General features: G+C 31.1%; 1 protein-coding gene across 1 annotated transcript in view; it reads right to left on the reverse strand.

Annotated features, from left to right (window-relative positions):
• Positions 1–14,507, reverse strand: part of LOTGIDRAFT_104558 (hypothetical protein) — a gene marked incomplete at both ends in the record, with an annotated part of 58,256 nt that overhangs the window by 13,752 nt on the left and 29,997 nt on the right. The window contains one exon of the mRNA XM_009057131.1: positions 8,169–8,438. Within this exon, the coding sequence (XP_009055379.1) occupies positions 8,169–8,438 (270 nt within the window). The remainder of the gene's footprint in view (positions 1–8,168; positions 8,439–14,507) is intronic.

The following is a 14,507-nucleotide window of genomic DNA, read 5'->3' on the forward strand; positions in this document are numbered from 1 at the left end:
GTCACGAGATACAAGCCTTCAAAAATTGAAAAAAATTCGACCGGAAGTTGCAAAAAAGCAAAAGTCAAATTCAAAAATCCCTTTCCAACATTTTTGTCGCCATCGACTAAAGTATACACCAACATAAAAATTTGACCAATCCCATTCTCCCCCGAAGCCCCATTTTGAGTTTTATGAAAAAGTATCAAATCAAGATGGCGGCCGAAGTATTTTTTTCGGACTAAATTTTATTTTAAAATCGGCCATAGAATTAAGATTAATAGCGATATACATAATTTCGTTGAAATATTTCAATCACACCGGAAGTTATTCAACCGGAAGTGAAAATCGATTTTCCACTTTAACCGGAAGTGACGCAAAAATTTTGAATACGTCAAATGGTTTACATTAGTGACATGCATCTTTTATCAAAATTTCAGATTAATCCGAAAAAAACTGAAAAATGGTCCAAAAATTTCGAAAATCTGCCAAAAAATGTCTGCGACAAATTTTCGAATTTTGAAATTTTGAAACTGCTATTCTTTCAGATTTTAACAGTAGATTCCAAAAATGCAAACCCAAAAAAAATCGACCGAAAAATACGACTTCTAGAGCCGATTATCTGTTCTTGCACATGTTGAACTGTGGCACTTCCGGTTGTGCAAAAATGTTTCAATTTATATTTATGCACAACGTTATCTAAGGTTCAAGAAAGTTGAATGATTGCTGCAACTACTGCAGTCTAAGCTCAGGAAGGTGTGTGAAAAAATCGAAAAAAAAAAAAACTAGAACTGTACTAATAACAGTACTGATGCAGGGCGTGTTACGACATTCGGGTACATACGAAGTTGGTCTATTGCAATTACATGGATGTAAAAACTTTTCTGCATCTCTATATGCAAATATCCAAAAGTGCCTGGAGTTGACGAACTTTCTGATAGAGATTGGGGAGAATGGTACTTTAACGGACATGTCAAACTCAGGAATTTTATCTATACTGACATCTCATTAACCAACTTAAATTTGATACCACAATGTTAAACGAATATAATTTTTAAATATCCATGTTACATAGACATGTTGTATATCACTGGAAAGCTCAGAATCTCAGCATTATGAATTCGAAAGAATTATTGCTATATCACTATTAGGCTATGAGATACAGCTCTGCAAAGGTTCAAAATGGATCATTTTTAAACCCATATAAAATCGAAAATAGTTTTCTGACCCCAAAGGTCAAAAGGTCAACAGATATTCAAGGTCACAAATTATCATCATAGTAAATATGAAGGTCACCAAATTTCAAGGTCATGAGATATACGCCTTCAAACCTTGGAAGAATAATATCCGGTCGTACAAAAAGGGCAAAACCGAAAATCAAAATTCTGTCCTCAACAATTTTTAGATAAATGTTAATTCTATCATTTGACACCAAAATTGTTCAAATCGGATAATAAATAGCTCCAAAATAGCAAGTTTTGCATATTGAGGCAAACCAATATGGCGACCTATATGTTACTTCCGGTACGAATTTTTTTTAGTTGGAACACTTTGTATTAGTGACACTAAGCTTATGCATATGTCATTTCTGACATAACTCAATTTCACCGGAAGTACTAATATCGAAACCGGAAGTGATAAACATTTTTTGACTATGCAGAATTATTTGCCCATACGGACGGTCTACGTCATAAAAATTTCAAATCGATCCGTCAAAAAGCAACCGAAATAGCATTTTTCGATTAATTTTGACAAAAAAAAGTATCGAATGAATTTTGGAAAATCGAATATTTTCAACTGCTATCATATGTCCTTTGTACTAAGAATTGTAATAAAGGAAACCCGAGCAAAATCGAACGATAAATACGCCCTCTACAGTCCATTTCCGGTTTTTTGCTATCTCACTTCCGGTTGCGCAGAACATTTTCGTTTTACATTTAATACGTGAATAGCCACGAGTTAGAAAACGTCATGAAGTCCATTTTGTCGTACCTATTTCTGGTTCCGAGAAATAAGCTCCCTAGCTGACGAAAAAAAAAATAATCGTTACGAAAACAAAGCAGGGCGTTCGCTTACGAACGCCTTGCAAAAAAAAAAGAATTGACATTTCGATAACAAACTGGGACTTTGCTTTCAGCTAGAACTGTACTAATAACAGTACTGATGCAGGGCGTGTTACAACATTCGGGTACATACGAAGTTAGTCTATTGCAATTACATGGATGTAAGTACTTTTCTGCATCTCTAAATGCAAATTTTCAAAAGTGCCTGGAGTTGACGAACTTTCTGATAGAAATTGGGGAGAATGGTACTTTAACGGACATGTCATTTCCGGTTTTTTGCTATCTCACTTCCGGTTGCGCAGAACATTTTCGTTTTACATTTAATACGTGAATAGCCACGAGTTAGAAAACGTCATGAAGTCCATTTTGTCGTACCTATTTCTGGTTCCGAGAAATAAGCTCCCTAGCTGACGAAAAAAAAAATAATCGTTACGAAAACAAAGCAGGGCGTTCGTAAGCGAATGCCCTGCAAAAAAAAAAAGCAAAGTCCCACAAAAACAGCAATGAAATGAACTTGCCCTTTTCCCGCTTAACATTTTTATATAAGGATCTATTTTCAGTTTTATATGCAATTTGACCACCAAGACGTTAAGGAAAGTTGGAAAAAGATAAATGACTTTTTGTTATAAGATCACATGTCTACATTTTTGTGGTTTTTATCAGAAACTTTTAAAAATAAAACAGTAAGTAAAACCACAAGTAATAAATAATATGTAGGATAATTTTAATGGTTTTTTGTTCATTGTAGATTTGTAACTATGACGTTACTGTATAAAATTACACAGTAACAACTGTTTTATTTTAACATTCTGATAAATAAAATATGATGCACAAAGAAATCTCTTTGGTGATAAAAAAATTCACAGAATTATAAGCCCTAATCTTTAATTTTCTTTTGACATAACAGACATATTCATGAAACTCTTGGCACCACAGAAAAAATATCGGTATAACATATGTAATTTGTAATATTTTATGTTTTGATATTTATATTACAGGACAATGCATTCTTATATACATATGGGAATCTCTCTCTTAGATAACATATTACTAATGCTATCCTATGAACCCTTCTATGAGAACAAAGCTCTGTAGAAACCCCTGAAACATCTATGGGTCTCTCTTCATCAAACATCCATAGCTGTCTCTATATCAAATATCATGTACCTAACTGTGTCAATGATATATAGGTAAGAAGAAGGTTTAACTAAATATACACCATATACAATGTAATGTGAGAATTAGGTATTTCAAACATTTAATAAGTAAATAAACTGGGCTTGGCTTGGTTTGGTCACATCATTTTTACTATCTATAGGTACCTTCAAGTATTAACTTGTACTGCAAAATGACAATATTAATAAATGGGAAACAATAAAAGGTTCAAATAAAGAAAAAAAAAATTCCAGTATAGCTGTTTTTTTATTTATCTCATATTCTTCTTTATGCTCTACAGAAAAAAAAAATTTTATTCCATTTTCCAAAAGAAGGATTTAATCTTCTGGATTTGGTGGTCACTCAATTCTCAAAATGCACCAAAGATTCTCACTCAGTTTTTCCACTCAAAATCAGGAATGTGTGAAAATATACTTTAGTTCACAAAAGGATTGACAGTTACAATGCCTATAGGGTTAAAATTCAAATTTTTCAAATTGACCTAAAAATATTTTATTGAATAAGTTCATGACCCAGGGACACCTTTTTGCCCCAGTTTTATTACTGGTGAGTATTAATAAACTTTGAACACAGTATTATAAACTAATCCTAAGTCAATTACATGAATCAATACCAGGTCATGCAGAAAGTTTTTCTATTTTTCGTCATGTAATGCTTCAAAAATATACTGGATGATCTAACCAGACTTACAATTATTTGTGAAAAAAAAATTGAAAACACCCATTAAATGGAGTTTTTTTTCATTATTAATACATATCAGTATAATATCTTCAATACAATGCATGCATTAACTGTGGGAAATTTAGAAATATCTTGCATTAAAATTGACAAGATAATACTAACCCTATCGAGAAGAGATTGTACACGTCTAATTGACATGTAATCAAATCATGATGGTTATGTCATAGTACATCAGAATGAATTTTAAATGAGTTGTTGAATTTTAATAAATCTTCAGAAACTCAATGATGAAGCACAACACTTCGAAAACCAACAGACAAGCTAAGTCTTGTCAACATAATTCAAATATTGTGTGTATATATTGGAATCACTGACAAAGTTTTTGTTATACAATATAAGGAGATGACTGTTGATGTACAAGACACAAAAAGGCATGTACCTTAAGGAACAATTTATGTCACAAATGGGCTTGTCAACTCTGTGTCTCAATCTGAATGTTTGCATAGCTAAGTACTATCACAATCTGTTATGTATTTGTGTTGAAAAGAAAAAAAGCCATATATAAAAACATCTATGTCATCATTCAACAAGTTAACTTATATTTTGTCTAGCAATTTTCCAGATTAGAAATCAAGGTCCTTTATAACAAAAAATCTTATTTTTGTCATAGCTTACAACTTGTATGTATTGGTATTTTTCAATGTAAAAATTCACACTTACAGCAAATTCTTATTGTAACATTTTTTGTGAAATGGAGCTCATTGAGCAAGCAGAAGTGTTACTGATATATATATATATATATACTCAGACTTGAAAATCTTCTTTGAATATCTGAAATTCATTTATTTCTTACGATACATATATCTACTCAAACCACAATACTGGAGGGAAACAGCGAATAGGTCGATCAATAAGATTCATCAACATCAAAGGTGACAAAAATACACAGACATGTAGACGAGATAACAAAACAAACTTAAAACTCTTTTTGATCTTATCTCAAAAAATATTTGATTTTTTTCAAAATTTCAAACATGTGGTCACACCTGGCTAAATCTCAATAAATCTAAGAGTAAATATTAGAAAAAATGCTTACCTGGGACCCTTGGAGTGGTTGATTGGGCAGAAACCAATATTCCATAACTTAATATTAGAGATAAGAGGATTAGGAAGGGAGCTTCCATTACATTTTATAATGTAATTCCTTAACACAGCCAAAACAGGCAACGAAACACACACACCATTACAGTTATCGTATAACAGAGGAGGGCCAACAGATAAACTAACCCCCTTTCATTCAAATTTACGGCTAGTCTATTGAGTAATCAGAGGGGTGTTTAGATATGATAATCACTGAACGTTGACCAGTCTGTTTATAAATGGACTACCTATGCCCCCCCCCGATTAGATTTCACTGGGTTGTATACACCTGTAAACAACATAACTGTCAACACAGTTCACTTGTAACAGTCTAGGAAGGACAGCAGACTCAAGATATGCCAAACTAAATACCAGATGAAACAAGGGAACATCTAAAACGTTTAAAAATGACTGAAGTCATTATTTTATTTTGATCTAATTTCCAGTTGTACTTTTTTATTTCATGAGAAATAAGACAACCCAGCTAATTACCAAATGTTTAGCACATAAATTTTTACTAATTCTACATGTGAGTGATTTAAAGAATTGAACAATTTTCATGAGATCATTTATCAACAATATTCTTAGCCAAGTAATAATTTTCTATATCAGCAATTTCCAAAAGGGTAATATATGTGTGTATCTGTTTACAATACAGCATATTGACATGTTGACACAAACAATGTTAATCAATCACAAAGATCAAAGGTTCTGATTTGATTACTCTATACAATGATTGATGTTCTAGCATGATTTACCTTAAATCAATGTTTATGATCAATCTGACTTATGTATGATTTTATGCAATGATTTGATGTATTAGCATAATTTAATCTTGTAAACATGAACTTTATTATCATTAAACATTGAGAATATTTATAATATGCTTGTAGTCAAACATGACATGTCTACATTTTATTAGCTTTAAGTTAGTAAAGGTTGCTAGGAGAATATCATAAAGATTTGAACAGGAAAACATTATTAACCACAAATCTGAAAAATTCAAATCTAGTTCCTGATATGGACAAAATCTCCACCAAAAATAGACCTATGCAAAGATTAGTGTATCAACCAGATAGAATCAAAAAGCTTCATTACGGTATACAGGACAAAACAAATCATCAAATTCCTCACATTGAAATTTTAATCTTTCTTCAATTTATTTCCAAAAGACATCAAACAGGAAATGGGGCAAGAAATTAAACAAACAAGGTGTTTTTTGCCCTGGAGCCATAATGACCCCTAAACAGTTACACAATGGTATAAAGAAACATTGACACATTGGCCACACAAGGGTTAATATTGTCATTTTAAGAGAATTAATTGTTTATCAATCTATTTTAATATAAGATAATAAGATTAACCGATGTATCATTAATTTTATCTAAATATTTAAATCATTAAAAGATATTTTTTAACTTTGTTTTTTAAAGATAAATTAATCATTAAATTTAAACGATTTACATTTAAAACAGATGGTTTAATTAATTGTGATATATTTGAAACAATTCCAGAACACAATTGCTTGTCAGAGGAATCCGAGATTTATCTACTCTACTCTAAAAAAGATCAACCATCTTAATGCATGTTTAATCATATATTTGATTCATAAGAGAATAAGTCATGAATAGGGAACAGCCTTGCCCTTATGACTCCTCTCCAAACTAACTGGTTTTCATACACTACATATATTACAAAATCAATCCTAATCAAGTCCAATAAAGACTAGGTGAAGTTTCTTTTGTATTTCTATTTTAATCCTCAAAATAACTTAACTTTCTGAGTCCTATTCTAAACTAAAATAGCATCTACAAAGCCATTAATAAAGTTGACCAAATTCCATCACTATAGCCATCTGCAAGTTCAAAATGTCAAAATTTTTACATCAGATTAACATTTTTTTCTTTAGCTCTGGCCTCTATAGAGCAGCTCTTTAGACATCTCTTGACTGATCACAAAAAATCTAGGCATTATAACAAGATATTGTTGACACTGAAGGTGACTGTGTAGTATATATATACCACATACCTACCATCAAGCTGTTACTGAGGAACCCCACTAAGACAATGTTAAAATATTTTAAACTGACATGACATGAAAACAATAGATGATTCTGATCTCCTGTAGTTCTAGTGTGATAAACAACCTATATTTACCATTCCTTAATAATTACATAATCATACCTCACCCAAATATTTATATCTTAACCTATATGTGTCTATTTGCTTATTAAACTTTTACTGTATTGATAATCTATATATATGCCAACTATTATCTGGAATCTCAAACCTCTGTTTATTCACGATAAAAAAAGGGAATTACATCTGTAACATGACTTATGGAAAGATCAACTCTGAACCTTCAGGAGAGAAACCACCTTTCTCAAAGGACAAGATCAACTTAATAAGCCTTATGTTGTTGGTGATAAAGAATTTATTGTCTCTCCTGGCACTAAGTGCAGTATCTTAGCATGAATGACATATATTATATTTTGGTGTATGTATATAAAAAATGATATGTTCAAACACTTATTTGGCGTTTAACAAATATTTGAAGTTAAAATAAATAAGACTAGCTAGATTATTAATTAGGTGAGATAATGATATATGATAAACAGTAATTAATATGACTAGACCTACTAAACTATATATTATATCATATATCATGACCCTAGTACTCGGTCACTGGTCATACTGCTATTTGATATAATAAACATATACATTCTTTTCCTACCAATCAGGGAATAGTGTGTGAACTGGGGTAGTTTGTTTCTAAAATATGAAGAACCATAATGAGAAAATACAGTTTAAAAAATGCATTAACTCTTTGAACAGTGTGTGCAAATAAAAAAAAATGTCATTATACTTTGAACTCTATGACTGAAAGTCTAGGTCTACTATGATGTCACTTGGAACAACTGCTTCACCAGTTGCTCAGGTAAAAATTAGTAATTGACTGTTTATAAAATATCAAACCTTACACTGAAACGCTGATCTTGTCTTAGGACCTTTGCTATATTTTTGTTTAATTGAAGGAAACCTAGAAGTCTAGTTCAGATAAGTTCATGGTTAAAAAAGAATTCTATCAGATGGGAATAAAAATAATTAGATGAATCAAAATATGTCTTACCTTCAACAACCAGTTTGATAAGCTGTGATATTTCTCCTACTGAATTAATATAAGTACATGTATAAACCCCACCATCATCTCTCTGAAGGTTCTGTATTTTTACCCGATTTCCTTCCACTTTTAACCGTAATGTATCCTTTATCACCCTTGAATCTTTCCGCCATGTAAGTGTTGGCTGGGGTGAGCCTTTCCCCTCACAGAATAATTCTATATCATCTCCACGGCGAGGCTGTAATAATTTTGGTGAACTTGATATAATTCTTGGTGGCGCTGGAATAAAGGACAGAAATTACTCATTCATCTAATAAACTAAATAAGTATAGCATAAAAAAATCATGAAATTGAAAAAAAAAAAAAGGTTTTAGATTCAAATATAATCTATTCTTGAAATAATATTTGAAATTTAAATCTAAAACTCATGCAATTACAAAATTCATTTATTCTAGGATTCAAAGAAATATTTTGTATTTTGTGTATTGTTATTGTTTAGAAGCAATTTAAAACCCTATCATATGAATAAAACTTATCTCTTGAGTGTCAAATCAACCAGTTCAAATCAAGAAATTCAAATTTAATTCTCTTTGGACATCATCTTAAACTGCAAATACATATGGGAGATAACTCTTTTAAGCTTACGATCATCGAAAACCAGCAAAACCAGTCTTCACCAGTTACACAGAGCAGGTATTTCAAATGTTCAAAACTTTTATGTCATTGAATTCTACTATACGCTATAACTAGTAATGGCAGGATTAGTTGGTCAATGGAAAAGTTTTTTTTTTATATCTTGAGGTTCCTGGGACCACTGATATTACTGTGTTATTGAACACAATATTGGTACAGATTAGCCTAGATTGCTTGCTGAAACATGATTTGGTCATATAATTGCAGACTGAACTACTATGATCACTTTAGTAATGGGTATTGTGTTGTGAGCGTAAATATCATATCGTATAATGTTATAGGTAAATTGTTTTAGTTTTAAGAACTTCGTTAATTCTGATCGAAGATAAGAGAAGTTGCACGCCAAGATAACATGAAAATGACAGTTTTGGTATATGATGTATGATATAATTGTATAATTATAAATTTTGTTTAAATAATGCTATTAAGTAAAGGTATACGATTGTGTAAACCAGCTTCTGAATAGCAATTTTCTGCCATCATTTTACATAATATAGTCTAACAGCAGGCAGTTTAAATAATGTTATGAATAGTCAAAATCACCCAGTCATAAAATTCAATAGGACTATTATTTCCTACTGGACAACCAAACCATTCTTTTCAGGAATTCTTTGGATTGAAGATCGTGTCTAGAATAAATTCTATCACATCAATCACAATTCCACAAATATTAATTATCTTATAATGACCTGATATAGACATTGGGCCAGACATAGCGCGCTTATTATGCCAAGTTTCCATCAGGAACTGGACTGAAAAGAGGCTCATTAGAGACGTAAGTGAGGCGTTAATTAATACATTTGTTGCAAGTCCTGTCCACTATTTTACAACCAAATTAACCTATAAGCTTCCAATGTAACTTATATCCGTCTGAGTATTAAAGCCAGGTGGCAGCACTAATACTTAGTGTCTGTCTTTGTTTCTATTTATAGAATTGTATGAAGACTAATTAGCGCTGGAATCCAGCTGTAATGAGGTATTGAGATGTTCGAGCTCTTCATAATAATGTACAAGTAGGTCTTGAAATGGCACTTTTAATAAAGGTTATTATGTTATTCTGCAACGGACAAAAATAAAAGACAGGAATTTGAAATAAGTGGAAATGACAATGCAATGAAATTCCCAGGATATTTAGAATAATGTCTATAAAAACATTAACAATTGTCTGGAGTAAATTTTAAATAATCTGCTGTCTTTCAATTCACTTTATTACAACCACTAGAGAACACATTTACAATTCAACAATGAAATTAATATTAATATTTTATCAAGAAAAGGCAGACCACACATTAAAATATCTAACTTTGAATAGCATCAACTATTTGAATCAGCTACAATAACGGAAGTGCATGGTAAGATATTTTAAGAATAAGTAAGTACATACATGTAGTTCAAATTAACGGATTATCACAAATTAACAGTATTCACGCCAGTAGAAAAACTCTATGAATGGGTATAAGTAAAGATTTAAACAACAAATTGTTTTGTACTTATATAAGTGTTTTTCAAAATCTTGTCAAGAAATATAAACCCTAGTATTTTAAAATAAACTCATGATCAAACTTTTTTACCTAAATTCAACACTTGTGAACTTTCAGACTTCATGTTTATCAGTTGCTCAAAGGTTGAATTGAGCAATAAATTACAGAAAACACTGAAATCAAACTATTACATCAATCTTTAACTCAAAGACCATGAATTCATCACCATGAATTGTAGCTTTAATAAATATCATGTTTAAATGAAAAACGATGCCAGGTAAATGTTAGATAAAGACGGATTCAAAGCAGAACAGTGAATAGTAGATAAATAACAGGTAGTAAAACCTAATTAGCAACTGACATAACACAGGTGTACTGTTTGATTGACAGCTAGTTAAGATCTGATTGGTAGGCCAAAAATATATCAAGAATTCTTCAAGATACAGGAAGTCAGATAGACTACTTTAAATATATTTTACAGATATCCTGTTTTTGATTTCTGATTGCTAGGGGGTTTCACACAGTCTGTACAATCATACAAAATTCTTACCTGCCTGAATTGAAACTTTGGCATCAAGGGTGATATTCATGTGAAAACAGCAATTAACTGCAAGAAACACCAATGTGAACCTCATTGCAATCTTGAAGTGAATTTAACGCCATGAATTGGAAATGAAATTGCAGTTTTTTCAGATTTATAGGCCAATGAAGAAGTATCATGAGGGACATTTTGCAGCTACAAAGAATGTACACTCTTTCAGAGAGTTAGAGGATCCTAAGCATGCACATCTTGTAGCACATTGACAAAAAACCCTATCTCAACTATAGGTAAATGAGCAGAAGTTGAATCACTAAGCTGCCACTGGCTGCTGAAAATGAATTTGGTGCTGAGGTAACAGTGCTGTGGACAAATCTTCTATTGTTAAATGAACTATAGATATAGATAGACAGATAGAGCTTTGGATTATAAACAACATCTGGCTAAGTTGAAGATGTGTAGAAACTATCAGAGTCTCTTTATACATGTAAGACAGATATACTTATCAACTATTGTATGTAGCTCCATTCATTCCTACTTTATGGTATATACTATAGAAAAAAAAACAAGTAGTAGTCTATGGCATTCTACTAAGAAAACAGAAGAGGTGTTATACTGATGATATATACAACAGAAAACTCCTTCACCAGATTAAAAAATAATAATTTTTTGTCAGTTAATGAACTTGTGAAAAGAAATCAAGAATGTTTGAAATTTACAATTTTAAATCCATGAATAGAAAACAAGTTTTTTTTTTTTACAGTAAATAGCTAACAAGTAGCAGTTTCTAAGACCACTTTTGCATGCATAGGAAGAGAAACACCATGAGAACACAAGGACATCACAAGATGTGTCAACATAATCTTGAATTATCTTAAATTGCCTGATGCCCTATAAAATGATACTCTCTAAAACACAACAGATTCCTGTCAGTTTTATTATTCAATATTTTAACAAGAGAAATCTACAGAGACCATAAAGATCAAGTTATGTCACATTTGCAAACCATTTTTATTTTCTTTCACTCAACACTTGCCATCTTGAAGTATTTTTTTGATTTGTATTTCTAGTATTTGTGTATTCCCCAGACTTTGGTGTCGTATTATTTCACATCCTCAGTAATTGACTGAGATTGATCACATCAAAATAGTTAGAACTGGTCACAGGAGGCTGGTTCTTCTCCTCATTTGCCAAAGTTTGTGACAATATCAATAGTATTAGAGGACAAGGAGTCTGGTTTTCATGTCTATATTTAGTAATTCCATTCCGTTTTCTTTCATTTAACAGTTTTAATTAGAGGCGAGACAGACTGGGCATCTTTTGAGACTGTTGAGTGAGGTTAAGATAGATAAGGTTGATATGTGCTGATGAGATTTAAGCTAATTAGGTTTTATTTAGGTTCAAAGTCAGGTTGGGACCTATTTTCTTTTTATTATTTTGATATGAATTGATGGAAGAGATAATGCCCTGAAACAAATGGCTGTTCCAGTAAGTTGAGGACTGATGAGATTTAAACTAATTAGGTTTTATTTAGGTTCAAAGTGAGGTTTGGACCTATATTCTATTTATTATTTTGATACGAATTGATGGTAATGCCTGAAAGAAATGGCTGTTCCTGTAAGTTGAGGGCTGACACAACCAATCAACAAAGCAATTGTTGTGGGGTTTGGGCTAAATCAGTTTAAGATTGGTCTAAATGTGGTTTTGTTTTTGAAATCTATGTAAGGTCAATGATTGATTTCTTTAAATCTTTTGTATTATTAATGTAATGTTAATGTTTTTAAAAACAAATAATATACAGTATGATAAGAATACACAACTTCTTCATTCATCTTTAAAGAAGTTAACAAAGATAATTCCTACAGCAGAAGAAAGTATTCTATTCAGCAGAATGGAGGATGGCAATCTAAGATTAAACAAACTCATACCACTCAGTATAATCAACTTATCAACTGATGAAAATTTAACTTCTTCTACAGGTTAACAATAGATCAAAGACTATGCGTACATCTTGTACATTTTTAAACAATTCCAATAGTGAGCATGAAGGCATGTAGAATAGAAAATTCAATAGTAAGTAAATTTAGAATTCCCAATATCTGTAATTGATCTAATTAAAGTTTCATTATTTAATTAGACTTTCTACTTCAACAAACATTGTTTTAAGCTTATTATTAATTATAAATCTATAGAGATAGAGAATCAAACATCTTATATCACATTGCTTGGATACCAGCATTTCAAACTTGTGTTGCTGTGTGCAATGAAGGAAATGTTTCAAGGACAGCTGTATAAGCCTGTTCTTTTATATTTCCAACATTTGTAACACAAGTCATGAGGTCAGTATATTTCAAATTTGGAGTATATATATATGCTTTTTCAATGGGAGTCTCTTTGATCTGCATCAGTCATAAATATGCCAGGATGGAACAATGGATCTACTGGTTAGTGTCTACCTTACTGTGCTGACAAGAACCTGATATAAAAATTGATATTGGAGAAGTATACAGGACAATAAATCAAAAGATACCTTATGTAATACAACAATTGCTTCTGTAAAATCTGACTTGTGAAATTCAATATTTGTCTCCAATATATTGAACGTGATTAATATTAATTATTGAATTGTAATGATAAGTGAAACAGCTTGCTCTAACACAATAATTAATAGTACTGTCATTTAATATACCAGATGACATGTTGTGTAGGAAAATTGGGTCATTACAATTTTTGCACCATTCCAATTTCAGTTAGACATCTGTGGCTGTTGTAAATCACCTTAAACATTATTAGCAACTTTTGCTAAATTGAAATGACTCAAATTGATATATCGGCAAAGTTTAGAATACCTCTTTACAATCCCTTTAATATTAGTTATAACTAGCCAAAATTTTGAATATTCTCCGATACACCTTGAATTTTAATGATGTGAAATTTCTAAATATGATAAACGACAGCCCGGGAATTGAAATATCAATAGCTATGATGTTTGAAATGCTTTGAGCTCTGAATTTCATTCTGAATAATGCTAGACATAATAAGTCCTAAGTACATAATATTTCCCTTATTCAATTATTCTTCCAAAAATAAGATTTCCTTTTAACTTTGTCTAGCAAATATTAGTTCTTTCAATTTTAACTTGAGTGCTGAATGTGGAATTACAATGACATTTTGACCCATGGTAGTGATGGGTAATGCCAATCATGCCAATCTATGATCATATATTAGATATATAGTTGCTAATATGTGATACTTGGTGCAAAATAACAAATGGAATAAAAGTAACAATTTAACTCAAAAATTTTCAATTACTTTCAACCATTGTATATTTTGAAATAATATCTAATCAATAATACTAGTATTTTATTGTCAATAAGCTCACAGTATTACCTTACGTTTACAATTAGAAATTCTAGATACTTCTGCATTAATTGGATGATGTTTAGTTATATTAAAAATATGCATGTTTGTCTGCTATGTCTTGTTTCATAAAGTATGTATACATGATCACATAATATGATATGTGTATCATGCCATAGCATATTACCATGTATCATCAATTCACCAATATATTGTGCAGGCACTTGAAGCAGAAGTCTTCCATATTTAATCTTCAATCCAACAAGTCCGCTATTC

The sequence above is a fragment of the Lottia gigantea genome (genome assembly GCF_000327385.1).
Source record: "Lottia gigantea unplaced genomic scaffold LOTGIsca_3, whole genome shotgun sequence".
NCBI classification, from domain to species: Eukaryota; Metazoa; Mollusca; class Gastropoda; family Lottiidae; genus Lottia; species Lottia gigantea.